The sequence below is a fragment of the Pelobates fuscus genome, chromosome 3, assembly GCF_036172605.1.
Source record: "Pelobates fuscus isolate aPelFus1 chromosome 3, aPelFus1.pri, whole genome shotgun sequence".
Lineage (NCBI taxonomy): Eukaryota > Metazoa > Chordata > Amphibia > Anura > Pelobatidae > Pelobates > Pelobates fuscus.
The window spans coordinates 337,066,463-337,080,810 of record NC_086319.1 but is presented as its reverse complement, the minus strand read 5'-3'; the positions used below and the strand labels follow the sequence as shown (position 1 = coordinate 337,080,810).

The following is a 14,348-nucleotide window of genomic DNA, read 5'->3' as shown; positions in this document are numbered from 1 at the left end:
ACTCATATCTGGTGCAACAGTAGTGTACATTTTGAAAAAAAAATACAGGGGGCTTGTTGTCACCTTTCAGGGACCCTTGGTGTTGTATGTGGCTGGGTGGAGGAAGAGACCTTCAATGTCCTCAATCAGTGAGGACAAGGAACGGGACATGGCTAGCTTGGTATCCAACCATGTGCAAATGGGGAGTTTGCGGTTGTGCAAATGGACTGTTTGCGGTGTGTTAAACGGGGAGTTTGGTCTGTCACTGTGAAGCGGGCGTAACCCTTACACTACCTGATCGATACAACATCATACCTGATGTTTTAAAGCACGTTATTCCAAACAATTTAGGAATGTTAGGTGATTTATGCCCTTTATGGATTAAAACCAGACTCTGCATCAACTATGTAATTTTCCTTGGGAGTTTTGCCATGGATCCCCTTCCGGCATGCCACAGTCCAGGTGTTAGTCCCCTTGAAACAACTTTTCCATCACTATTGTGACCAGAAAGAGTCCCTGTGGGTTTTAAAATTAGCCTGCCTATTGAAGTCTATGGCGGTTCGCCCGGTTCACCCATTCGCGAACATTTGCGGAAGTTCGCATTCGCCATTCGCGAACGGAAAATTTTATGTTCGCGACATCACTAATTTTGAAGCATGTGCCTGGAGCTGCTGCTCCAATAGCCCCTATGTTAATCTGGCTCTGAGTGGAAAAATCTTTGTTCTATGTAGGATGCAAAAGTTTGTTCTATAGCAGCTCTGCTTCAGCTGAAACTGAGCACACATTTGTATTTTTTTTATCTCTTCTATAAATGAGTTGTCATTTTACTAGGTTGGTGTATTTCACAGTATAATTTCTATCAGAAAATAAATTCTGTTCTAGTACAGAAATTACTTCACACCAGTAAGAAAAAGAGTAGGACATTAATATTTAAAAAGATAAGAATGCATGTATTTGCTTTTGGGTTTATCCTATACTTAGTGGTTTATTAAAATGGAATTGTGAAGAACCGACAAGAGAATTGTACATTTTAAGACCAAATAGCTTAGCTGGAAAAAAATGGGAAATAATTTGCAGTCCATGCTTCATTTTTATAAAATGTCCAGTTTTATTAATAAACTCATGATCTTATAGTGATATGACAGAATTCCAAGGTGGTGAATGTGTATCAAAACCTGATTAAAATTCCAATTTCTTAATGGGTTATGGTATTATGTGTCTGACATGCAGTGGTTTTTGATGTTGTGTACACTTGGAACAATTGGGTAAGTATGTAACTTTTCATAGGTATGCAGTTATGCAACTGACTGATGGATTTTGTCAAAACTGAAAACAACTTTTAAATTAATTTTTTTTTTTTTACATTGGCAGGAATAAAGAATTAAGATAATGCAATGGCAAGTATAACCAATAAACCAATAAGCATAAAAATATATAAATAGGAAAATATGTATTTATTCAACATAAAACAGTGCCATTGTGTAATTATGAAAAATACAACCTCAGACATATCAATTAACACCTACTAGTCTTAACCCAGATATAGGACAATCATACCCTATCATCTTTACCTCCGATATATCTCTTAACCCCGAATAACCTTACACCTGGCATATCCCTTTCCATACTTCCCTAACTCCAGATATATCCCTTAACCCTCTATTACTCTTAACCCAGACATATCTCTTAAACTAAAATGCTTAGTTTAACAAACATACTGTTACCAAAAATGTTAACCAACACTTTTACCTAAGGCATAAGCCTTCACCCCGACTACCCTTATTACTTAAAGGGATACTGTAGTGCCAGGAATACAAAGCTGTATTACTGGCACTACTGATCCCTCTTCCTCCCCCCTTTAGCGTGAGGACGTCCAGCGTCAGATAACAGACCAAAAGTCCGTTACGATTCCAGAAGCACCCCCAATGGCCGTCTGGGGGGTACAGTAGCACAGTATTTTTAAACTCAATTACAAACTAGGTTATTTAATAAAGTGAGCATTGATGGTATTTCAAAGTTAATTTCAAGTTTAAAATAGTCAATTTGGAAAAATTGTCAATTCAAAGTCACTTCTGTGTTCTGTTTGACGTTTTATTTGGGGGGGGGGGGGGTTACATTTGAAATTTGCATTAAATTCCTGGCTAATCTCACTTCAGTGAATTATTCTTTGTGTGCAGACACCTACAAAAAGTTCTGTGCTTTGGATTTAGAACATTTCAGATTTCAGAACATTTGTTTTTTAGTAAATACATTTTAACATTACTAGTTGTATGCAAGATATTCCGAAGGGCATGGATATTAATACTACATGGAAACTTTATATTGTGTATATTATCGTGTGTCCCAGACTCCCTACTGCTTTCTTGTTCTTTGTTGAAATATTGGAGCCAAAATGGTATATTAAGTGAGAACCATTATAATAAACATTTATGTGGGTCATAAAATATAACATGATCTTTTGATGGCCTTTTTTCTTCCACTATTATAAATTCAAAATAGAGCAGTGAGCATTAGAGGCAGTACAAGAACTACAAGAATGAAAATGCATAACGTTCAATCCGTTGATTGCCATTAACCCAACAGATGGTTTGCCAAGACTGTCTTACTATATTAAATAATTTGCCTAGCCTCTTGTCATTAATGAAGGGGTTAAGTACAATAAGCTACCGCCTTGGGATGATTAATGCTCTGTCATTAGGTTTCAAAGTTTTATTAGTCTAGTTTTAAGTATGCCTAAAGTAAAAATCCAGTCATGCTGAATCCTGTCCAAATAGTAAACTGCCAAACACAGAAGAATATTTTGTTTTACTGATGGTAACAGACTTTGAATGAATATGCCTTTTGAGGCGTAAGTGTAGAAGAATCTGCTTTGCTTTGAGGAACAGATTTCATAGTCTAGGCAGCTGGGTGGAAGTATGCAAGGATAATTGAGTTCTGATTTACGGTGCACAGCAAGAGATAAGCTTGTACCTCTGAATACAAGAGTGGTTAAGATACGAAACTCACATAAAAAGCATCTTTAGAATTTATTATAATGTTACTGTATGTTTATTAGTTAACTGCAATGAGAGCAGTGGCATTTTTTTAAACATTATACCCACATTAAAGGAACACCAAGTTTAAAAAAAAAATGGTAAAATATATTACAATTACTTTTATTCCAGCGTGATCCTCGGTTCTGATGAATTTTACCAAATCTTCTCTAATAGGAGCAGCAGGGACATAAGGTACATACGCAGTAATAATCATGCTCTGACAATCTACAGGTTGTCATGCAATGCTCCCTCATTCCTACGAGGGGGCTTGTGGTCTGCACCTTGGACAGATGCAGATCACTTTAAATGCTCCTTTGTGAACACAGACTGGAAAGAGCATTTACAGCAGGCTTCCCCAAACTCCGGCTCTCCAGATGTTACTGAACTACAACTCCCATGATTCCATGAATGAAATAGATAGGCTGAGAATCATGGGAGTTGTAGTTCAGCAACATCTGGAGGGCCGGAGTTTGAGGAAGCCTGATTTACAGTGATCTGTACCTGCTGTTGGTACCGAACTTAATATTCAGCTTTATTACAGGCCCCACAGGGTCACCAGGGACCGGACTTTGGCACACTGGAAAACTATGGACCTGACATTGACTCACTTACTGACACATAGCTGCCCCATACTCACACATTCCACACTCCACACACATACTGTCACCCCCCCCACACACACACATGCAGCCACCCATACACAGTTGAGACACACACACAGAGTTACAACACTAAAACCACACTACACCTAAACAATGCAACGTCACTCTGCCAACACACACACACAATGAACACACTGTCACCAAACACAAATGCGGCTTTTTAAAGGAGCACTCCAAACACCATAACCACCACAGACATATGTAGTGGGTATGGTGCTAGTAGCACCTGGGCACACTCCCAGAGTAAGTAATCAAACTGTCTGACAACTTACTTGAGTCCCGCCGGGCTGCCACTGCTACCTCAACTCCTGTCAGAAGCACCTGCCACTGAGCTAGGCCCTACCATGCACTCATTAAAGGACAGCACTCAGCAGACACTTTCAATGAGCCAACCATGTGCAACAGGACTTAGGTCAGTGGAACTATCAGCAGTTCCTTGCAGGAGAGGCATCTGTTATTGCCCAGCATGATCCAGGTAAGCTTCATGCCTTTCTTAAACAGTTTGGCTACTTACTCTGCAAAGAGCATTAGGGCACTTTTGGCAACATTGGAATGTTCCATTAATACATATTTAAAGTACATAATATTATATAATAACAAAGGTAAATAATTATCTGGTGCACACCACAATAAAATGTGCTGAGTAAGATTCCATCATTGAGTCACTACCATGAGCGTTGATTCGCACACCCTATAGAAATTTCTGGTTACTTCTAGCTTGCATCACTGCATTGCAGTGAATGAAGACCTGGCAGGACAGGCACAACATGAATAGAAATAAGTAGCACTGGAGCTGATCCAATAAATATAATTGGTGGGTTAGGGGGAGCCACACAAAGGCTGGGATCGGAGAGTACATTTAGTGACAGTGTCACATTAATGTACCTTATTAACCATCAAAAGCTAAGACAGCAAATGTAGTTACATAGTTACATAGTTACATAGCTAAAAAAAGACTTGCGTCCATCAAGTTCAGCCTTCCTCACATTTATTTTTGCTGTTGATCCAAAAGAAGGCAAAAAAACCCAGTTTGAAGCACTTCCAATTCTGCAAAAAACTAGGAAAAAAGTCCTTCTTGACCCCAGCATGGCAGTCAGATTTATCCTTGGATCAAGCAGTTATTACCCTACATTGAAAAATGATATCCTTGAATATTCTGTTTTTGCAAGTATGCATCTAATAGCGGTTTAAACATCTGTATGGACTCTGATAAAATAATAATAAAAACATATAATGTGCTACTGTGACAAAATGAGTAAAACTGTTCTTTTCTTTTTCTTTTTCATAAAAACGTTTTAATTGGGGGGGCAGGGCCTGAACGCAGAGCTGGGCAGATGCATGCAAGCACAGCTCCTGCTCTGCACAATCATTAAATTGACTAAAAGGGACAACCTAGCCCAGAAATGCAATGAAATGGGCTACCAGCGGGCAAGCGAAGCTAAACTGAACAGTTTGATACCACACACGAATCAATATATGCCGGTTTGCCGGGATCTACATTTAAGGACTTGCTTGGGCAACAACCTGATTGCCGGGTGAGGCAGCCGATCTCCCGACGCAGGGTTAGCACCGCATTGCAGCTCTTCTGTTCCCCTGCTACCCCCCATGGACCGGTGGGGGATATCCCAGCCCCCGCTGGAGACTCATACTCACCTGCCACAGGATAAGCTAAAGTAGGACGGCAAGCCGCATGGTATATCCTGAACACGCTACAGAGGACCCAGGGCTCCAGCAATGGAGACAGCGCTTTGAAGCCCGGTTTGATCAAATCTGCAGGGCCTTCTGGAGGCAACTACAGCGCAAACCTTCATCCCAAGCCCCACAAGTAAAGCAGGAGCACGCACCAGATGCTGTTCATAAGACCCACCACGGGCATGGGATCCACACATGGGTGCACCCGCTCCGCCACCCAAACATCCGGAAGGCTCCCCACAAGCCAAAAAGCCCTAGAGCCCAGGTACACGCTGGGCAAGGCACTGCCACACTACAACCCACCAAGCGATGTAGTACAAAGCAGCAGAAAACACCAGCACAAGAGCTTTTACTACCGACCTACCTCTCGCCCTCCAGATCAGGCGGAGGTCAACCGGAGCGATCCGAGCAGCCACTCTAACAAACGGGACACTCATCAAGCATTGAGGCCCCCAGGGAGGAAAATAGAGGTACCGCTTGCCTCATCATGTGCCCTGGGAGCTTCCCGAGCCTGGGGCTTTGCTGAGCCAGAGACTCTGAGGACAGAGGACTAAGCAACTAAACTCTGAGTCCTCCATGCTAATGATGGACACCATCTCACCCTAATGCTATACCATACCGTCATAACTAACCTGTGTCCCAGCGGTTAATTAACTAGCGAGCATTAAACATATGTCCACATACCTCCCAACACGCATCTCGCAGACTATCACCTTATCACTCTTTACACACCTACAGCTTGCCTAGTGACACTAACATATACGAGTTGCATATGCTGTCAGCTGCACTTATAGCACACGTGTATTGTTAATCTCTAAAAATGTTATTATTTCATCTTCTGTCTACTACCACACACGGTCCTATACCGATCTAGCCCTCATATAAGTTCTGAGAAGACAACATAGTTGATAGCTAGGATGTATCGTGAATTGAAGTCTGCCATGTATGATTAATCACTAAATCATCTAAGCTACAACCACGCACCACACAATGTTAAGCCATATATGTTTATCCTGATTACCTAATCTAAAAAATGTGCAATGCTTTCAATGCCATAAAGTTGTTTTTCTATGTATACCGTCCGGATTGCTCCAGCTGTTGTGGCAAAGCAAACATACTTGTTAATCACTTGCATGAACAAAATAAAGACTTTCAAAAAACAAACTTTTTAATTAGGGGCGGGACCTGGCAGCCAACCAAGTTGGTTGCACATGGCTGAGGCTCCTCAGATTTAGCTTGTAATACAGCTGATTTGCCGACAAAGTTACCCTCTCTTTAGCCGGACAGAACTCTAACTACTAGAGGAATACCTGCTGAGTATGTGGCCTAAGTTGTGAGAGTCTATGCCAATGCTGACCTAGCCAGACTGTCTTGGGGCCTAAGAGGCAGAGTGAAAGCGGAGGACGTGGCCGATCCTCAGCCAAGATTTGGTTCCAGTCTCTTTTGGTCCGTCCCCTTTGGACCGGCGGGGGTTATCCTAGTCCCCACTGGTGTGCCCCAAGGTTTGCTCACAAGGACCTTTCTGATCACACGCTTGCTAGACCACTGAAGCCTACTCAACAAGATGGCAGGCATTGTGTGGCATGCGCCAACAAACGAATACCTTATGCCCCTATGCACGTGGGTCTGCTTATGCTGGAGGTTGATCGCCAACACAGCATTGCCCTCAACCGACTGGCAGGTACCGCCGCTGCCCCCACACTCTGAGCTCCAGAGGGGGTGATGTCTACAAGCGTATTCCGTGCTGGACGGACCTCAGCAGGGCAAACTGCGTGCAACAAGCATGCCCGGAAGCCCGGTTCCTGATGGCAAAGACCACAGAGGCGCAACACCGAGGCGTATCTGCACTGGTAGCCGGTGGGGATCCCCTCCACTGTTTGAGGAACTCCTGCTTCTGGAGGGCACAGGCCTCCCATTCACGGGCATTGGCTGAGATGGTTTGGGATAACACAGCAGATCGCTCATAGCCACATCTAATCCTTCAGTTTAATTGTCTGTTGAAAATGTGATTATGCACTAGGCAATGCATATCTGGGGCTGTCTCTTAATAACACACGCTTATCTATTGTGTACTTTACTGGAGCCTCAGACATTAACTTGATATGATATGGCGTATATAATCCTCTCTCCGACCTCCCACATAGAATTGTGTTTATGATGTCTTATGATGTCTAATTATTTTCTTTAACAAATGCAGTGTTCCTTATGATATGTTATGCTACCTCTGATAAAAACCTTCACCGCACATGTTTATTTTCAACTGTTCTTCCATGTCATATTTTAAAAACGTGCTGTTCCATAACTTGCCATGTTATTGTTTCAAAATGTATGACGATATAAGGCTTGTTCATGCTGTTGTGGCAATACAAGCTCATTTGTAATCATTCGCACAATAAAAATATAAAGAATTAAATTATTTATTTTTTTTACACATTTAATTAGTCATTATTTGCCAATATTTGGGGTGGGTGCACTTATATAGCTTTATCTGAACAATGATCATTATTGTGTTGTTGTTTTTTTGTGCACATTATTAATTTTTTTAATTTTTTAATTGGTTTATACAGGTGATACTCGAAAAATTTGAATATCGTGCAAAAGTTCATTTATTTCAGTAATGAAACGTAAAAGGGGAAACTAATATATGAGATAGACTCATTACATGCAAAGCAAGATAGTTCAAGCCGTGGTTTGTCATAAGTGCGATGATTATGGCTTACAGCGCATGAAAACCCCAAATGTGCCATTGCAGTAGTTCTATTTTGACTGCCATTCCGGCAAAACCAGTTTCATAGCCGCAAGTGTCACCGGTGACATGGATGGGCCACTGCCATCCATCTATGCTGGCCCTGTCCTCTTCTTCTCCTGGCATCATAGTTTCCAAGTATATAATAGCTAGCTCACAGCTAGCTTTAATGTGCTAGAGAATCCACAAGCGTTCGTGTAAGATAGAAATAAGTGATTTACTATTAGAACTTTGCTGCTCCTTATAACAGATTAGTTTATATGAGAAATGTCCTTTCGCTTTCGACACTCATTTTTTCTCAACAAGGTAATGAACTATTAAGTATAGTTATATAAGAGGTGACCACATTTTATCTCCAATCAGCGTAGTTATACTGAAGGTCTGATAAACGGCACAGTAACACATAGCCTTAACAAACTTGCTATTACATTATTTATCTATGAATCGTCTGCTGCAACAGTGACCTAGATATATTTTTTCAGACTTAATTCCATCAGATGAATATTTCATGGTATTACCTGGGTGTGTAGCTACAGCAGAGTTTTGCAGATGGGCTATCTCAGCTGACACAAAAATAAATAATAGCAACATAACAAAATCGAAATCTTTAGAGGAGAGCAATTGCAAATTTAGTATGACTGTAATGCCTGCTTTATATAATAAAAAAAGGTCAGCTTAAAGGGAGACTCAAAACATCAGAACAATTTATGTTTGTTGCAGATATTGGTACAAGGTGGTCCCCTGTCTGAGTCTGCTTCAGCACAATTGCAAAAACACTACATCTACTAAAAACACTAAGTCTACTAGTTTTCCCTCTTACTATGAAGACAAAACTGAAAATAGAGAACTTGCACAAGATGCAAGTTCTTACATCCCCTTCTGGCTCTTAAAGAGAGAGAGACTAATCTGGGGCTGGCCACATGTCCATGATGACTTTGGAGAACCCTGTTTAAAACCACCATATGAAAAACTTAGGCCATCAATAAACTTACAGAACCTGCAGAATCACACCGATTCCTCAGTACTAAATTATACCATCTGTGTTATACATTGGTGTATCTGGAGAGAAGTTGTGGAAATCATTGAGAGCTCCCCCAAACCCTTACTTGTCTGCTGCAAAAAAAAAATATCCTGAACACCTTTACATGCGTGTTTCCTTTAAATGGTGACTATAGGAGGTCGACACTTAGTATTGTTCTATACTTAGAATTGTTCTGAATTGAGAAGGTCAAGCATACATTATATTTCACATATCGTGCTTGCTTACTGACATTTTCACAATGTACACCTTGCTGAGATCATTGTTTCATGTGCAATTAATTAGAGATAAAATACCTAAATTGTACCAGACGTCCATTTCTCCACTAAGGGTCCGCACATCCACAAATGTTTGTCCAAGGAAGTCATCAGACTCTTTCTTGAAGTGTTGTTTTACTCTGGATTTAATATCATCATCCTCATCCCAAACTCTCACTTTTATTCTGTCTGTAGAGTTGTGACACTCGCTGCATGGAAGGAATTCAAATATTTCATGGTTAACATGATGATTCAATCAGATATTTTTCCCAAATTGATAAATAAAATATGCACACGGTTTAGATTTTTACTTAACATGTAGCCCCACTCTTCACAAAAGTTATGGGCCATTCAATTTGAAATCAACAAAAAATATTTCTTTAGCTTTACCATTTTTATTTTTTTATATTTGTGATATCGTTGTTCCTTCTATCATCCTTCCTGAGCACATTTCTAGATTTAATAACAATTCTCCTGAAATAAAAGCAATTAGTTGTTGCAAGGATGGCATACAATTACCTTTTCATGGCATTTTTTTGGGATTGGTGCTAGCTTTGTCTTCATAAGAGCTATACAGCTCCATATAGTGTGTGTGATCTGTTATATTTTGTAGTATATTTAAGGTATGTTTTTTTTTTTACTTTTGTATGTCTATGGGCTCTGTAACTCTGAATTATTCTAGAAAAGTTTTCTAGAATGTATTACTTTTTATTTTACTCCATTTTCTACAATTCTAGGCCTTCAAACTGCAGTGGGATAGAAAAAACAACTTACTACTCTTAGTTCTTAAAGATAAAAAATGCTAAAACTTAAAAAAAAGTAGGGACAAAAGCAACACTGTTTTGAGGGCCAAAATGCATCAAGGGCCACTAGAGGCACCCTGACTGCTTCATATCAAATGCACTAGTCTCCCAATGTTTCCCTATGGAAATGCATTGGATTGGCTGAGATTATCAACTGATGACTGATGATCTCAGCCAGTGAGCAAGAGGGACCAAGACAAGACCAGTGCGGCAAATGAAGGAAGTCATCTAAATAGATAGGGCAACACTATAGTATTAGAAATTCATGTTATATTTCTAATGCTATAGTGTTGCTTGGATGTGGGACCAATTAAAAAATTAAATTTGGTTTCTCTTTATTATATGCACATAAAAAATGAATTTTGTCATACTTAACAAAAAAGTTATTTTAGCTTCCATGGCAACATTTCAAGTTCTGCCTGGTATAGTGCAAGAGAAGAGATACCATATAATGCCTAAAATGTTTTATTCCAAATTTTACCCAATCGATTGAATCAATAACAAGTTTAAATTACCAAAATTTACAGAATGTTTTAGATATCCCTAACAAGCAATCCGTACTCAATATTGCTGTTTCTCCAGTGCTTTTTTGCAAGCATGCATTCGTTATCTCAAATAAATGCTAGACTATTTGCTTTCCTTTAAACAAAATAAATAGTGACTGTGATATTTGCCTGACTGACACCAAAATGGGTTTATGTAGAGGATTGTTAAATCAATCAGCAGCATGCATGCTCCCCACCCTTAGTTAAAATTTTCATTTATCCGTATGCCATTTTGTTTCATATCAACTGGTTTGGTTTCTAACCTTATTCTATGGTACAGGGCTGCACTGGTGCCTAATAAATTATTCCACGGAAACCCACTTTTTATTTTATATTTACAGAATGTACAGATAAAGAAATACAGCATAAATGAAGGAAAGCAAGCAGTAGCCATATTGAGCATTGGTATAATAATAAATAATATATTAAAACACTGTATTCTGGAATGCATCATTTTACAGGAATCAAAGATAGCAAGCAGATGGATAGCTTAAACTAAACTGTTTGATAAGCTCTTGAGATGCATCTCAAAGCTGTTTTACTCATTCAGTGCTGACAGGACCTGCAAAGCCGAGCAAAAAGCAATGTATCAAAGGACGTTCCAACAGTGTATAGATTACGGCAGCTTTTCCATTTCTGTATTCAGAGGTTTTACCCAGCTCGTCACAAAATAATTCCCTTTTGCATTGCAATTTACTAGAACGTCTCGGGATACACACATTCAAAAATACTGACCCAATTCTCTGGATTTATCAATACAGCTTTTAGTCCCAAAAATGCTTGAAGCCCAGTAGGCTATAAAATATATGAATTATGAGCTAATGATTAGCACGCATAAATAATACCTACAATGTCTACAAATCTGTTAAATCCTTTATGTTTTTTTTTGTTAAAGAAAAAATAGCATAACACTTTTTTGAAACGCCTCCAGCCTGACTGCCAGAGTTCCCTGAGTCCTATGCAGCGAAGTGACAATGAACTTCTCTTATGGTGATGTATTTTAAGCTGATATCGATATACTTAAGCTGTTTGATCATTTAAGCTGAATGCATGCACAATTATTAATCATTAGATGCATTTTAAGTTAAGACTAATTTGGATATCTGTGTATACAATAAAGTGTGATGTGAATTCTTACGTACAACTTGGTCTCTGTGTGATTTCACTTGCCTATTGCTCAACCTACTTATCCCTTACATACCTCCCAAGTGTCCATATTTAGAAAGGGACAATCTCTATTTTGCCCCAGGTCCCTGTATCTTTATTTTCTATCCTAATGTCTATCTTTTCTAGGAGCTCCATTTTCTTATAGTGTCTGAGTGTATATCAGAGCTGCACAGCAATAATAGTCTTTAAATCTGCCTGTGTAAATACGATACATTGTTCTTGTTATAGATGACATTTTAATTGCATAAATTGTTATTAATAAGTCATCTACATTTTTTCAGAACAGCCCTGCCCCAGGTCACACCCCGCTCACACACAAAAATTATAGTGTTCCTCTTTGTCTATTTGAAATGTTGGGAGGTATCCACTTACATTAGAGGGACATTATAGACACCAACATAACTTTAGCTTAATGAAGCAGTTTTGGTGTATAGATCATTCCCCTGCACTCTCACTGCTCAATTCACTGCCATTTTGGAGTTTAATCATATTGTTTATGCAGCCCTAGTCCCACCCCCATGCATGCGACTTGCACAGCCTTCCTGAACACTTCCTGTGAAGAGTCACTTCCTTTATTGTACAGTCTATTTTATTTAAAATGTATTATCTACTTCTCTGGTAACAGACCTGGCTAGACCTTCCAGGAGCCGCCTGCGTGTAATTAGAGTTCAAATTAAGAAGCAGTAGATACAAACTTTTAAAGTAAGCTACATCTGGTTGAAAATGAAACCATATTTTTTTTTTTCATGCAGTTTGTGTCAGTCACAGCCAGGGGAGAAGTGGCTAGGACAGCATGGACAGAAACAAAAGTGATTTAACTCTGAAATGACAGTGAATTAAGCAGTGGAACTTCAGAGGCATGATCTACACACCAAAACTGCTTCATTAAGCTAAAGTTGTTTTGGTGACTATAGTGTCCCTTTAAGGGTTAGGAGCTTGACAAAGACCGTTCACGTCAAAATGTTGTGAGTGGCAGTGGGTTCAATAAAAGTTGCCTTTTTTGTACTCTGGAGTGCCTGGACCTTTTTCTATTTCCATTATATAGTGTCCCTTTAAGCATCTGTACTGTACAGGGTATTGCGTGCTGCTACTGCAGCCAGGAAATAACCCTTGTTTTGTATTCAGCATGCTCAGAGCCCAGTTGTCCACCCTCTGAATCTGCTAGTTTCACTTAAAAAGGAAGCTGTAGAGTGCGGGAACTTACTCTTACAGAGTTCTTACAGTGAATATTGTTTCACATCAGTCTTAAAACCAGAACAGAAGTGGAATGTAGTGGGATTATACATACTATATCATTATTATTATCAATATCATATTTATAAATCACCAACATATTTCACAATGCTTTAGAATTATAGAAAGGGAATATTAGATGTAAAGAAGGCCCTGCACAAACAAGCTAACAATCTATGAGGACTTGAGGTAGGTTGATCTATCCTTAGGTGTCTTGGCCAAGGACACTTACTGGTAAGGTGATCTGACTAGGAATCAAAACTAAGTTTCCAAGTTCTGAAGCAGTGACATTACCACTGCTCTAACCAGATTTATAACCTGGAATGCATAACAAATGCTAGGCTAAGTTCTCCACTCCTTTTACTGTATTAGAGTGTTGCTACTGTTACTGCAGCAATGCTCTGATACATTTCCCGGTGCTGGGAAGGACCATCAAATACATATCCCAGCGCTGACTAGGTCCAGGAACACCAGGGTCAGTACCATCAGGGATCAGGATTCCCCCTCCATGGCCCAAGGAAAGCCTCAGGGAGGGTGGAAACACATTTTTAATCACACTCAGCCCCTTATTTACCCCACTACATCCCCTTACCCACAACATAAGCCTCAAACCTCCTCCACTACAGATGTTAACCCCCCACTACTGCCCCTAGGCCCCACTTTATCCTCTAACCTCCCACGACTACCCCTAAACCCACACTGCAGATCCTAACCCCCCCAATACTGCTACTAACTACACTAACCCTCAAAACTTCTTTTAATACCACTCATAAGCCTCTAACTCCTCATTGGCTGACTGCATGGTCCCTGTAGCATGGGACAAAGTCAAAGAGTGCTAGGTCTGAGTGCTGCAAGTACCTTTATAAAGGCAGGAGCTAATCATATTACAATCAGAGGTTGGGATAAATGCCTAGAAGGAGAGCTGCAGAGAAATAGCCAGATTGAACAAAACCTGCCTGGAAGAAGAGAGTTGCAGCATGGTCGGAGAGACCCCAGTCAAGCTGCGGCAACTGGATCTGAAATGTTCCAGAGTCCCCTGTGTCAGCTACAAAGCAGACTCTTAGCACTGCACTATTTTACTTTGCAGGACTAACGGGGACCGTTACATTGCACCCAGATCACTTCAATGAGCTGAAGTGGTGTGTTTGCATATAGTGTCCCTTGAGATTCTAACCCACTTCAACCTCACA

General features: G+C 40.0%; 1 protein-coding gene across 1 annotated transcript in view; it reads right to left on the bottom strand.

Moving 5' to 3' along the window:
• The window catches only part of UNC13C (unc-13 homolog C), a 507,695-nt gene that overhangs the window by 333,301 nt on the left and 160,046 nt on the right, over window positions 1-14,348 (bottom strand). The window contains exon 12 of the mRNA XM_063449078.1: window positions 9,450-9,619. Within this exon, the coding sequence (XP_063305148.1) occupies window positions 9,450-9,619 (170 nt within the window). The remainder of the gene's footprint in view (window positions 1-9,449; window positions 9,620-14,348) is intronic.